The 15132-nt window shown below is 43.1% G+C and overlaps 1 protein-coding gene across 2 annotated transcripts in view; it reads right to left on the bottom strand.

Moving 5' to 3' along the window:
* The window catches only part of OLFM2 (olfactomedin 2), a 1082596-nt gene that overhangs the window by 137660 nt on the left and 929804 nt on the right, over positions 1–15132 (bottom strand). For both annotated transcript variants that reach the window (XM_086959048.1, XM_086959044.1), the window contains exon 4: positions 4870–5089. In XM_086959048.1, the coding sequence (XP_086815174.1) occupies positions 4870–5089 (220 nt within the window). The remainder of the gene's footprint in view (positions 1–4869; positions 5090–15132) is intronic.

Here is a 15132-nt window from a genome sequence, read left to right as displayed (position 1 = left end):
CGAGTAACCTCCTTCCCAATCTTCTCCTGTACCACGGTCGTATGTTGCAAGACCGACAGTTGGTTTTTACATTTTGCTACACCCTGAAAATCCCCCACTGGGATGCGGAAACCATATGAAAACCCGTTCCGCAACACCCCAGCGGAAACATGATCCGGGTACTCGCTGAGCCAAGGAATCATTGCCATGGTATCAATCGGAGTAGGTAAAGGCGCCCCTCGGACTATTTCAGACCTGTTTGGCGCCTCCCCTACCACCGTTATCACCCGTTTTGGCTCTGCACATGGACTCAGGATGGGATGGCTGCCCACACCCTCCACATTCATGTCTAAACTTGCATGACCCCTGGGGCCTCGTACATTTACCCCTGTTAAAGTTCCAACAAATCCCCCTTTTACCTGCGTTGCCGTTTGGCTTCGAGTGGTAGTCATTACCTGTACTCGATCGAAAGGGTGTCCCAGCATATTGGCGGGAGGATTCACCCCCGCTACTCCCTACCAATGGTAACTTCAACATACCAGTACTCTCCATTTTCGACCACGAAACAGAATCGTAACAATCCCAAGTCAAGTTCTTGTCGTGTTCTTTCGCTTTTCTAAAAATATTATCGTAACAGAACCACTGATTGCCCCCATACGATACAGAATATTCCATGATCCGTGACTGATAAATAGGCAATTCGGACAGCAACTCGGGCCTACGTTCACCCATGATGGCGGTAAAAATTCCCCATGCCCTGCCCCAATTGCCAATGTTTTCGTCAACCTTAAAGGCGGCCATCTTTGCGCGCCAAACACTCGGATGCATGAGCTCCTTTTGGCTCTTAACATGCTCCATCTCATAATGATCTGTAAGCAACGAGAAAATGTTTACATACTCATCTGCCCACATCTTTTCCTTAATAGCCAGAGGTACATGCTGACCCAATTTTTCCCTTCGTGAGGGTGCAGACTCATCCCTCGCAATCGGCAATGGCCGCTTACCTGAACCGGAAGCTGCGTCTGCCGCTGGACCTGCTCCTGTCGATTTTTCACCCGCCGGAGACGGCGTGATAACTGGCGATGGTGCCTTCACCGCCTCCCTATTTTCACGCAGTTGCTTCATCAATACCCATGCGTCGTCAGCCGTGGCGCCCTCGCCATTTTTCCCAAACCACGCTGCCAATTGTGCTGCCAACTCGGGCGGCATATCCTCCCCGGACACGGGGGTGACCACCACGGGAATCGGATTCCCCTCTGTCGGCACCGGAGTTGGCCCTTCGAGTGGGGTATCGGGAACCGGGATGTCTCCCCCCGCTGCCCCCCGTCTGGGCCTCTTGCCCTTCCCTCCTGGAGCGGCTCCTGCCAATGGTCGTTTCGGTCCCCCTTCCCCGTCTCTAGCCGCCATCTGCTTCTTTAGATCGGTTACCTCCTTCATGAGCATACGGAGCATCTGGTCGGTAGTAACTCGCTTTCCAACTTTCTTAGGCATTCTCAGACAGAGTATCTGTAAGACAAAAAGAAAGATTACCACGTTCAAAATTGGCTCTTCGTTCCGTCTCGAGCTCACGTGCAGCGAGGAGGTGCAGCTTCAGAGCACAGGAACAAGAGGATGCTTACTTGGCTTGTTGCTCCTTTTATCCGTCTTCAGGGTGGGCGTAAACCCGCCCCTGCCTGCCCCAAAGGGCGTGGCCGGCCGCGTCAGTGTCTAGGCCAGCCCACTCCAGGGCGGGAAAAAGCGCGCCCCGGCTACGCCGCTTCGGGCATACCAGCCGAGACTCGCCTCCCGCCCAAGATGGCTTCCCGGGGGGATCGTGGTACTCCGCCATACGTTCGGGGGGACCGAATGGTCGCCCCTTTCCATACTTGCTTTCTGTGATTGTACTGTTTGTGTGTTATTTTCTGATCAAGCACAACAGTACAACCCGTTTTATTTATGAGAAATCGTCTGAAGATTTCAGAAAGTTTTGAAATAGTAAACACTAGATTTTGGCAAGAATTTACAAGTATATTGAAAATTTCTCTTGTCCTGCAACATATCCCTTTAAACCAAGCTCCAACATTGGCAGGGTGGTATTTTCCATATACTAGCATACAAGGATGAGTTGAGCAATATGTGGCCAAAGGCAAGGACGTCTAATATACGCCTGTACCGATTGGATCGATAAGTTACAGAACATAAATGCATGGTGTAAATTGATATACTGTGTGCCTGATTCACAAAGGTATGCTTAGACCTGAAGTCTGAGATTAGACCTGAAGTCTAAGGGCCCGATTCACAAAGGTAAACTTAAACATGAGGTCTAACTTCAGACCTGAAGTTGCAGGGCCTGATTCACAAAGAGAAACTAAGATCTGAAGTCACAGGGCCTGATTCACAAAGGCAAACGTAGACGTGAAGCCTAAGTTTAGACTTGAAGTCTTAGTTTAGACTTCAGGTCCTAACTTAGACTTCAGGCCTAAGTTTAGCAATATAAATCGGCTCAGTATATTAAAGTGGGAATCATTTCCATGGCCAACCTGATAATCTGGCATGGTTCTGATCTTGTTCACCAGCGTTGGACACCCTTCTGTAAAGCGTCTGTGATCCTCCACAGTTTTACTTTTACTCGTCTTTAAAAAGCCCTTCTTCAGAAAACTAGAAATGTTCTACTGAAAGAAATTCGACAGACTTATTTAGTACATGTAAAAGATAGGAGAAGTTCCCCCCAGCAGCCATCCTGTCTTTCCTTTGCAACACTGTTTCTATTGTCATTGGTTGGCTCCCCCCTTTCTTCTTTCCATGCAATATAATAGTACCAGGCTGGGATTCACTGCACACTTTGAAAATCAGATAATTTGATTTGCAGACATTTCCAATTTATCTAACCACATGGATGAGACTGACATGTCTCTGAATGGATCCACAGTAAGGCCCGCCTGAGTTTTATGCAACTTTGCATTGAATTTCTGAACACACATTTATGACATTGCAACAGGGACAGGACCAAGCCGATCGATTAAAAAGAAGAAAGACGGTGAGATAGGATGTATTCAACCAGTCACATTGGAAAAGATAGCAGTGGATATTTGGGCAGGGGACATCTTTTGCTCAGTTTCTGCATGAAACTTGTTATACAAACCTTCTTTATTGGAAATAGCTGCAGACTGCAGCACCTCATTCCTATGCATCTCTAAGATCAGACTGGGCCAGAAAATAGGCCCAGGCATCAAACTAAAAAAAGTCAACATTATTGTGTTACATAGCTAAAGAAGGGGCTCATGTTTGCAAATCGGGCAGTTTGTAACTTGTCAAGACATGTTGCATAAGTGTTTTGTAAGGTATAGAGGAATGCATGGATTTGACCTTGCTGCAGGCAATGTTGGTTTTAATATCAGAGAAATCGACAATTAAAGCTGTCCCAGCAGACCATTAAACAGGCCCACACACTGGCCAGTAAGAGAGTCCATTGCTCACTGCCTGATATACTATAGGCCGGTCCGACCCTGTGCATCTCCCCGTATAAATTGCTAAACATTATCTAGCTACAAACCACAACTCAAAGTATCTGCAGTAGCCAACAAGCTGAATCCCATATCAATACCTCTAAAAGTGGGGTCCAACACGTTTTATGATTGAAATTTAGCTTCACCATATCCAAGTCATGGTTTCTAAACACAGAGTGGAGATTTGCTGATTTATTTTAATCTCACTTATTCTCACTGTTCAGGGTGCCGGCCCCGAGGGGCTCCACCCAAAAGGCTTCTAGTTTGGCGGCAGTTATCAAGACTGGGTGTGACTGTTGTGTCTTATGGTTCCCTCAGAGATTGGTGGGATGGCAGCACCAACAAAATCAATGGAGCCCCCCCCCCCGCACTAAACGCTTCAGCACCATTTTGCAATACGGGGTGTGCATCACTTGACAATCATTGTCAGCAGCAGTGCCTGCCTCAGGGCCTTCACCTTCAGTGCATCAAGAGGTCTGCCCTAATTACAACAGTCCACCTAGTGTAGATCTCTCCCTAAAGTTGTCTCACAAGCAGGGCTTGGTGCATTAAGGCAGTAAAAAACAACATTGACCTCCATGCACAGGGAGAACTATAGGGGGGCGGTGAAATTTGCACAATTGCTTTTGCTAATTATATGAAATTCTGTCACAATTATGAGAAATTGCATACAATTACACAAAATGCGTATCTGCTATCTATCAGTATATTTTAGTGCGAACTGATTCCTTGCGTAAATTTTTGATGTGTGTTCACATTTTAAGCTGAAAATAGTGTGATAAACAAAAGTACCGCAAACCACAGTCACTTTTGTTCTGTAGTTTGTGGTACATTTTTAAAATCTGGAAGCAAATGCTTTGGTAGCAGAATATCATCTGACTTATTTATTGTACCCTAAATGCTATCTGCCAAAATATGACTCAACTGCATTAATAATAGAAAATGTATACTCAATGGGACAACATATTTGTGAACAATAATATTTTTGTCATGATGTTGGTGCCTGACAATATTTCTGAACCCAATATATTGACATACAACTCAAAAAATGCCTAGAAGGCTGCAACAGTATAGTATGTTACTATCAAAATATAAATATTAAAAATAACAAAATAATAACTAAAAAACTCCAGCTGCATTCCGTGCAGGTAACAGCAGTGGGGCGTTGGGGCCGTGCGGGTGGGCGGAATTTCGTTGGACGGTGACGAGGGTAAATTAAATAAATAAATCATTTTCCCTGGTCGACATCTGGCAAAATGCCCCCCAACCGGCCCCACCGCTCTTACCTGCATGGGCCACGGCTGAAAACTCTCAGTTCTGAGGTTTCCTTCTCTTTGATTGGACACAGTAAAGCTCGTAAAAAACAAAAACAAAAAAAATGAAAGTTGTGTTTGCTTTGACTTACCCAGTTTCTGCATGCAGGCATGCAGCCGTGCCTCCAGGAGCAGGACGCGCTGCTGCAGCTCCTCATAGTCGTACGCCCCCATTTCCTCCTGGATCGCGAGCAGCACACCTGAGAGGTTCCTCACCTCCTCCTTCAGCTGAACGATCATCTTTGTATCTGATTTGTATTGATCGAGGACCGGGATCAGCGGCAGCAGTTCGTTCATTTTGTCCTTCAGCTCCTGTCCAATGGTCAAAAAGAGAGATAGCTCAGATCTTTCTCAAACTACATGTGCTAGTACATATGTCTCTCTGTTTAATCTTCTCTGAAGGCAGCTCTGTGATTAGCCAAAAGCAATATTATTTAAGTCCTGAAGCCCTGTGTTAATCTCACATTTGTCCCTTGTACACCAAGCAGTGGCTTCCTTATGCAAAGTCCCGGCAACCAGAATATGCCTACCCAACACAAGCATCATTGTGGAGTACAGTGCATCCAATGAGCAAACGGTTCAGGTGAGGTGAATATGTTCCAAGCAGAAAGAAAACTCAAAAGGAGGTAGTTTGGGATATTCCTGTGCCTGCGGAAGAAAGGGAGTCAGGGCCGGACTGGCCGTATCGGGCCCCGGGCAATCCCCCGGTGCGCCGCACGGGTGGTGGGCTGGTTTGGGGCCCCTGGGGGGCGTTTTTGTTACAGGGCCGACAAAATCGGCCGAAAACCGGCCCGGCAAAGAGCTCAGCGGCACCCCAACCCCCCGGGGGGAGGAGGGCTGGCCGAGTACTTTGCCAGGGCCGGTTTGGGCTCCCAGTCCGGCCCTGAAGGGACTCTCACTCCATTCGAACTATGTATTGCAGCATAAATCGTTTCCTGTCCGAAATAATTGTTTTCCTAATCGTGACACTACTGAGCAAAATGTAATCTTCTGTAGTGCTAGTGTGTATTAAGCAGGTACACGCTGCTTAATATTTTTTCAATACTATCAATGAAAAACTTCAAATAAAGTATATTTCTCATCAAAATAGATATCCAAGCTTCCCTGGTAGGTATGTACATAAGACATTCATGCTGAAACTACCCTTAACATTGAAATAATGAATATTGATGTTTTTCAAAGCTTACCATCTACTTCAAGAAGCTGCTAAGGGCCTGATTCAGAGTTTGGCTGACTGGTACTCTGCCACAAATGTGACGGATATCCTGTTCCTTATGATGCAATGCACTTTAAATAACGCGGACGGGATATCCGTCGCGTACCCGTCTGTCAAATTCGTAATCGGGGCCTTAATGTCAAAGAATATGGCTTGCCAGCTTCATTGAGTGCTTTCTGTGTCACATTATCCAAGACAGGGAACAATTAATCACATGTTGTGTTGTACTATCAATGACACCTAGCAATCGGCTGGTAGTGGGTTAATAATCCATTTCTCTCTCTCATACACAAACACACACATTTCACTTTCCAATGTGGTAGCTGCTCTCCATGTGTAGTAACGTTGTAATCTTAACTCCAGTGAGTGCTGAGTGATTCAGGAAGTGGTAAACTTGGTAAAATCCACATCAGCAACTACACAGATCTTGTGAGATGAAATTCGTATTCTCTATGGTAAAGGGTAAACAGGTTTATGATGTTGGCATTCAAAGATTTACTTCTTCCCTTCCAAAGTAGAGATCTATCAAACTGCTGGATATTAGTATTATTGTATTTAATTTCCAGAGTCCCTTACAGAGGACTATCAAGGTTGTTAAAGACCATTAAGCAGTGTCATAGTTAGCAGACAGTAAAACAGTAACGAAAGGAGACATTTTGTAATATATTTTGCTAGGATAGTGTGAGTCCTTGGCAACACTAGAAAGCCTCTCCAGACCAAAAAATACTGGTATCGTAGGCCTCAGTGACACAAAGAGCAGATCCTCAAATGATTTAATAATCTCTTAAGGCTATGCGTACCCTATTTTTAAACTGTAGACAAGTTCAAATGGACTTAACATTAGTTTATGCTTAGCCACTCAGTTCTAGTTTATTGTGTGAAAAATTGAAGGCGAGGTTTGCACTTATAGATTTAAATTGCATTTGTTAAATGGCTCAGGATATGGAGGGCTTCTAGTATCCAACAGAACATGATTCAATGAAAACAGGACTAGGAGAGAAAAGTATAATTGTGTCAAATGTATTGGCAGTCGCGACTTGCATGTCTCGCAGGTGGAGAGGCTTGCATGGAGTTCGCTCAGGGGAAAAGAAAAAATGTAAAACTTACCTTACTGGGTCCCATGCTGCCTACTCTCCTGGCCGGGACCCGCGTCAGGAAGCAGGCATCCTCCCTCCCTTCCCCAAAGCTAATCACAAAGCTGCAATGGCAGCGTTGTGATTGGTGCGGACAGTGCCCAACCAGGCGCCTGTAGGGAGGCCATTTTCTCTATGCATGCTGAATGCAGCCTACATAGAGAAAATGTAGAGTGTGTATGACTGGGGCCGACCAAACAGTCAAGGCCCACAACAGTGGGGAAGCCACTCCTCCTGGACCCATCCACCCACCCGCCTCCAACCAGCCATACCCTACCTCCTGCTTTCTCGCAGCTTGAGAAGCAGAAGCATAAAATGGTATTTAAAATACCATTTTATGTTTTTGCTTCTCGCACTGCAAGAAAGCAGTGAGGCGATGCTCCTCTGCCCTAATGGAGAAGCCGCCCCTGTGTAGTGGGTGATTAAACAAAAGCTAATCTTTGCACAGACATCCACACCGAGCAAAGGATCCTTCTTCAAAGGGGTCCATATCACTTTAAAATATACAGAATCCAGAGGTTTTTTAACCCCTTCGCTGCGGGATGCTTTCCCCCCCGCTGTGCGGGATCGGATGGGGCTGCACGCGGCGCCGCCGTGCTGGTGACGAGCTCAGCTCGTCATGGCCACACCCGTTTTTAGAACGTTCAGCACAGCGGGGAAATTAGCCCCGCGTGCGAACATTCCAATGGCCGTGACGAGCTCAGCTCGTCATGAGGGCAGCTCCGCTGGGCCTCATGACAGGCTGAGCTCGTCAGCAGCCCCCATGTGGTTAAACTGCATTGTCAGAATAAGTGCTCCAGACAAGTCAGTGATTTAGCCCTGAATAAATGTAGATTTCATTTGTGAAGGGTACTGGGCAAACAGTCTGGTAACTCTGCTGGAGGGAATTGAAGGGCTTTATTGAATAAAGTAGTAGCTGTGCAGTTTGTAATATTGTTTTTCCTTTGTGTCTATGGATGGGTAGACAAGTAGACACTAGCCTTGAAACACCATTGTATCACAACTACAAAAATGTTGATTTTTTCTATTTCAGGACCCTTACTGGTAGTCCTAACTTGTGGTCATAATCTGCTACAGCGTTTTCTAATGGTGCAGCCAGAGAGTTTCAGGGCATGTTGTGGCCTTAATCTTGAAAAAAACTCTGGTAGAGACTAAACAACGAAGCCATGTTACATCAGTAAAACCTCTCAGAAAAAAAAACTGTTCTTTAGCAGACATTTTTGCTGGGTATTGTTGAGCTGTTCGATATAATAATAAAATGTATGTAGGTCATGAAATAAACACTGTGGTCCTGACACTTAAATGATAGATGTTACTATCACTCATTTCAGTGGGACTCATTTTAACAACCTTTGAAGGAAGAAGGGATAAGTCAACCTTCCTAGATGATATTATATGAACTGTATGCAAAGCACAGATCTATACAGTGGGTGTTCAACTTATTGAGCTATTTCACTGCACACTGCCCATCAGCTAAAGTTGCACAAGATGCTGGACACCCTCAATCCACCTAAAATATGAGCTTGTGGAATGTTTTTTGATCAAAATAAAACATTGGTTTGAAATGCCCATCACAAACGACATTAGCATCAAGAGTTGCAACATTTTAATTAGGACCTTGTAAAATGTCTATTATGCTGGCCTAACACGAGTCATTTTGGTAGTTGGACAGTACAGTTGAATTTAAGCATTTATGTAATCATGCCACGTAGCATCATTACGCCCTGTATGTGGGAAAATGATACTGCAGGAGTACGGGTACAACATGAATACCTAGAACACGAGCGGCAGTCGTTTGCACTTGTGGTTTCGTTTTATTATGTTTCCACACATAATGCGGCCTAGCATCCAAAATAAATGTGCGAATAGATTTTGGAGATAGAATATAGTGCTAAATGCCGTAATTTTATGTTTCCTTCACACTGCATGAATTTTCACGCACACCCCTAATTTTAACTTTGTATGTGAGTCACAGAAATGAAAGCCTCAAGCATGATATTAAATGGCAGACAATTTTCATCAGTGTTCACAAGAATACATTAAAGCGTGGAAGAAAGGGGTGAATAACATACCACCTTTCAGCTGAACAAACGCTGCAATGACTTTAATGAGCACACAAGCTCATCTCTTGGTCCTTAGAGGCTTTTTGAGAGAATTGTCACATGCACGCAAATACAACGCACAGTTTGACGTCTTCATGTTAATTTTTGCAAATAATTGTGGGCAAAAGGACCATTTGGCACAGCCCAATGGCGAGTGCACCACTCACAAGGCTCTGGCATTAGTGATTGGGAACTGGTTTATCCACAGGATATATGAAAATTACCTACTTTTCCAGGTACCATGGTCTAGAGTGAAGGACCCCCAAGTGTTTTTTTCCAAGATGATTTGCACAATTCTAGTCCTACTCATCATTGTTTCCCGGAACCCCCCACCCTGGCCCCTCTATGGGTCATTGAGTTTTCATCCCCGGGCCCAAACCCTATTGATGAAGTTACTGAAGTGCAGCTCAAGCGAGATAAGTAGAACTAAGATAGAGGCAGGCTGTTATGAGTTGAAATGTATTGACTCTCACTAAACTTGCAATGAACCCTCCCCAATGAGAGTGCTGGCCTGCTTACAGGAAAAGCAACTTCTGACCTATCAAGAGCCTCCTCTGAGTCTGATCCAGTTCTATTCCGCTTTGAAACTGATTTTCCCTCTCTCTCTCACCCACCACCTTTGCCATGTCTTACCCTTCAGGCAGCCCACATTGGTCCTCCCTGCTAGGGACCTTAATCAATGATAGATCCACCCTCAAGCATGTCATACATGTTGAAAACCTTTTCACGGATTCATTTTTAGGGTTCTGAGCCTTTTCGAACACAAGAATAAACAGAAAGAGCAGAAAAACTCTTGCTCTCATGCACCAGTTCAGAACTAGATTGGTATGATAAAATCCAGAGCAGACATTTTTAGAGAAAAGTGTCCTGAAAAAGCCCTTTCTGAAAGTTCCACGCAAATTTCAGGTTTTTTTCTTTTTTTATACCTCGTTTACCTTGGCGTTGGGAGGAAATTTGCTTTCTCAAAATTAGGCGACGTTTTAGGTAACTTAAAGTGAGATAACGTGTAATTAAACAAAATATAAATCCGTCATTTAGCACTAAATTTTAGAACAAAAAGGGTCCTAACATGGCTGCATTTTGCTCTAAAATATTTGGCGGGACAAACACAGTTGCCTTGAACAACATCTGCTCCTATTCTGGATGATCACATTGTTCCCACTTTATAATTTTGCTGAGAGAGGCTTCTTAATTACACACAATGTGGCGTAATGGTGTAATTTCGGAAACTTCACGTAACAATTTTTACACAAAATTCTCCATATTAAAGAAATGATGTCACTGTAGTTTAAATTTCACAGTAGCCTACTTTTAACCAGTGTAAAGCAAACCTCTTTTAAGATGCAATGTTTTGTGATGATTGATGCACATTGGTAAATGTTTTAGGAGAAAGAGAATTTGCTGCTCTCTAAGAAATAGCAATTTCAAAGAAATACCATTTTGCCTGTATTTTTTGTGTTTGTATAATACCCGTTAGTGGATAGTTGATAATTTAATTAAATCCATATAAATATATCATATATACATAAATCCTATATCAGACTTGTGTATAACCTGGAAAAATTAACCTATTTTTTGGCCAAATTTGTTGAGGAGCTATTTTGGCTCTTCGACCCATGGATATGAGGCATCCTTTGTGACTAGTAGGATCAATCTCATACCCTGTGTTGATTCACATCTCGAGCCTTCTAGTAGCCTCTCTCAGGAGCAGCACTTTACAATAACTTGGAAAAATGACATCCTACCAAGGCCCCTTCTGTGTGTGAATTGTATAAATTGTGAATTTTAGAAAGAGGTTTGTGTTTTTACAAACTATCTGAAATAACAGAACTTTGCTCTTCTCGTCCGCCTGCTCACCATACCTTGATGTATATAGAGTCACCAATATTTAACTTATTCTCAACATCCCTAAACACCTGTCCGCCAGGGAAGGAATCTGTGCCTTGCATTGGCTTCTGATTAGGAAGCGTATCACCTTCAAGGCTCTGAACTTGGGGCCAAATGCATCAAAGTCCGTTTTTGCGATTCCTAATTTGCGATTTTTAGGGAATCGCAAATAAGGAATCGCAAAACGGGATGCATGAATAAAATTGCATAAAATTTGCGATTCGGTAAAAATCGCAATTTTTACCGAATCGCAAATATTATGCGAATTCCAATTTGCGATTTCGCAATTCCCATTGATTCCTATGGGCCAAAAGGCCCATAGGAATCAATGGGAATTGCGAATTCGCAAATTGGAATTCGCAAAATGTTAATGCATTCCATGGGTGCAGGGGATGTCCAAAGGACCCCCCCCCTGCACCCCTGAAATGTATTTTAAAATGGATGTTTCACACACACATGTCCCAAGGACATGTGTGTCTGTAACATGACTGTTTAAAATGCTAATTTGAGCATTTTAAACCTTTTTCGCAAATTACCACGAGGTTCACCCCCGTGGTAATTTGCCCCCCCCCCTAATTGCGAATTCGCAATTTTAAAATTAATCATGCATTGCTTTTAAGGAATCGCAAATTTGCGATTCCTTAAGAGCAATCGCATTTTTGGAATTCGCTAAAAATAGCGATTTTTCCAAAAATGCTTGATGTATAGTAAAAAGGTATTTAGGAATCGCAAACGGCCGATTTTACCGAATCGCACCGTTTGCGATTCCTAAATAGCTTGATGCATGTGGCGCTTAGTGTACAAAGCTGTGCATTGCATAGGCTCATAACATCTCAAAACCTTGTTACATTGGTACACTCCTGGCCGAGCCTTGAGGTCCTCCACTCAGAAAAAAACGTGTCTCTCCTAGATTTTGTAGGTCAAAATGGGGTGGCTGCTCATTTTCCGTGGCGGCCGCTAAACTTTGGAACTCTTTGCCCCCTTCTATCACCCCGGTAGATTCACTCCAGACCTTCAGGAAGCTTTTAAAGACCTGGCTCTTTGCCTCTTAGCTGGCTGGTGCTAGTTTTTCTTCCGTCTCACCCAGCGCCTTGACACTGTCTGGTTTTAGTGTGCTTTATAAATATTTCTCCTATCCTATCCTAAAAGGGGTCTGAGTTTACCTTGTGTAGGCATCTGTTGTAAGCTATGAAAATGCAGTATAGCGAAGCATGAAGGAAAAGGCATAAAGAGCGCTTTTAATATATATGACACCATCATGCAAGCTATATCCTGTGTAGAACATCACAGTCCTTAAGGATAATTTGCCCAATAGATTTGTATTGCAATCATTTACGGTAACATACACCCCCATGGAAATGGGCCTACAGATCTGCATTGTATTTGATAATGACAAAGCTCAGTCAAATGGCACTATGCCCCATTGACTTGTATGACATCCTATAATGGCAAACTACATTTCTTTAGTGCTATGCCCCATTGCCTTGTATTGCGTTTGAGAATGGTCGTGCACACGCCGCTCAAGCTTGTGTGCAGAAGAGAAACAATTCCACTGCTGATGCTTTCTTTCTGTTGCAAATTGTTAATCTCTATCAAATTGATAGCAAACATAAAACATGTTTCACTGCCTGATTGTATAGTTCTGCTGCAATTATTGTGATCCCCGTAGGCAATTTAATTTTCAGACATGATTATGTGTAAAGCGATTGCTCTCAATTTGATCTTGATCATTTTTCATAAGCTTCCCCATACGATTTACGGGTGGCTTTTCATTTCTCTGAAAAAAAAGGGGCTGCAGGGATCTGGGTGGGATTTGGTTGAGAGGAGTTGATGTAGCGGGGAAGTGCCGGCCCACTGTACTGGCACACTTTAAAGACATACATTCCCACAATACTCCATGAATTTCAATGTAATGTTTTTCAATTATCTTTTTGTCTCATTCTAGATTTCAATCAGTGGATATTCTCAGAATGTACTAGTTTTGTCTCTGTTCATAACAAAAGATTTGACATTTCTTCTCTTCCGCAAAGTCTTTGACAAGAGCCATTTCTCATTCAAAAATTGTATTCTATGCATATTTTTGCATATAGCAGTATTTGGCAATTCCCTGTCCTTTACCCCTTAGAGATTCTGTAAAGTGCAGACTGAGCTCAGCCATTTAGGTTTTCCAACAAAGGGTTCCACAAAAGTGTTAGCCATGTGACCTTTTACCTCCCCTGGAAGAGTCTGCAGTCAACGGCAAGGGTTTTATTTAAGAAAGTGCTTAATATAGGGGTGACAGCCTATCGCACCTCCACCTAATCAGAGTACACTTTTGACATTGTTTATGTTGATCCACAGTTGTTTAGGATTAATTAAAAGAATACATTTTGTTGCTTTAACAACACAAAGTAAGAAAGGCTATAATGCCTCTCATCAAGAATGGGACAGCCGGCGTGAAGTTGAATTTGTGTTTGCTCAAGTCCCTAGCCTTTGTTCCAAAATGGCAAATGACTACTTCTCTCATCCCAAAGGTATTGCAAACAAAAACCCCCCAACACACACAAATGGTGATGAAACGATTCATTCTTAATTTGAATCATGAAAGATTCATAGGGGGTGAAGCTCTGGTTGCGAAGCATGGATACGGATCACGTTTCGACTGCGGCTTCATCAATAGCAAGGTGGTGACAGCATCCTCCAGAGGGTCTTGAGAATAACAAATGCTCTCTGGCTCTGCTCATCCTCTCAGTCTGGATTTAAACCTTTTCTAATGCAGGTACAGCCTCTGAGAGGCATTAGAGAGAATCCGCTCTCCCGCTGAAGCACGCAGACCGCGAGGAGAAGTAATTGGCTCCCTCTTCATAGTGTCGGTGTCACCTTTACTTCCCTTCGAGACATGCTAGTGGAGATGGGATTCCAGCAGAGGAGTTGCTAGCGCTGTCTGGAGCCAGTTAACAATTGCATTCATGTCTATGCTGGTACAGCGAATGCTGCTGCTTCTTTGATTAAATACTCTATTCAAAAATCCTCATTGCAAATTGGCCAAGCGCTGTTTTAAGAACAAAAAATTGAAAAAAAAAATCCTCCGCAAAGACAAGATAATGGTGCGAAAGGATACACGAGGTCAACTGTTGTTCTTTCTCTGTGCATACTTCTTGAGATAAATAAAAGGAGGTGGAAGGGAGGGAGGGAACATAGGAGAAAATGTCAGATTGGGAAGGGGTTATAACGAAGGGCACGTTGGTGGGGTGTAAACCTACATCCAATCTAAATAATACATAAAGTGTTAACATACAACTCAAAAAAACTAACGCTAAATGTCATCAATGGATTCTGGTATTATCTCATTTGCTGTAGGAAGACTTATCTAAGCCAGCATGCATAATATTATTTAATCAGCGTGTCCATGGATTTACTGTTCATTAGATGTGGAATAACCACACTCAACCTCATCTAATCCATCCATGTTGCTCTTCTCTTCACTGCCCTCTTACACCTTCTAAACGTTGTTACTTTTTAAAATTATTTCTTAAAGTATTTATTTTAAAAAGAAAAATATCCTAATGGGACAAACATCTGTCAACATTGTGTTGATGATGCACATTTTAAGAGAATCCTACTGATTTTTAATGACAAATACAGTATTCTGCACTCACCGTTAGTGCTTGTAGTTATTATTTTAAAATACCCGCCCCACTACAAAAATGATAATGTGAGTTTTGGATGTATACAGGCAAACTGCAGCCATTTAATTTCTCTGGTACATTCTTACTCATGCTTTGACAAACAAACAACTTAGACAAATTGGGACCAATGAATTTTAGACAGATCTCAAAATCATTTGAGTGTAGCAGCAAATAAAAGTAAATATTGTGATTATACATTGAGCCAAACACTGAGCCCTATAGAAGGAAAAGGAGACCGGAGAAAACCTTAATCTTTTCAAGCTGAGATAGGGAGACCCAGGTTTCTGCATGAAGCCTAAAGAGTGCTCGATGAACTGCAGAAACAGAACCACTCTATTCCACAATGTAA

The sequence above is a fragment of the Lissotriton vulgaris genome, chromosome 1_1 (assembly GCF_964263255.1).
Source record: "Lissotriton vulgaris chromosome 1_1, aLisVul1.2, whole genome shotgun sequence".
Classification (NCBI taxonomy): domain Eukaryota; kingdom Metazoa; phylum Chordata; class Amphibia; order Caudata; family Salamandridae; genus Lissotriton; species Lissotriton vulgaris.
This window is presented reverse-complemented; position numbering and strand designations above follow the sequence as displayed.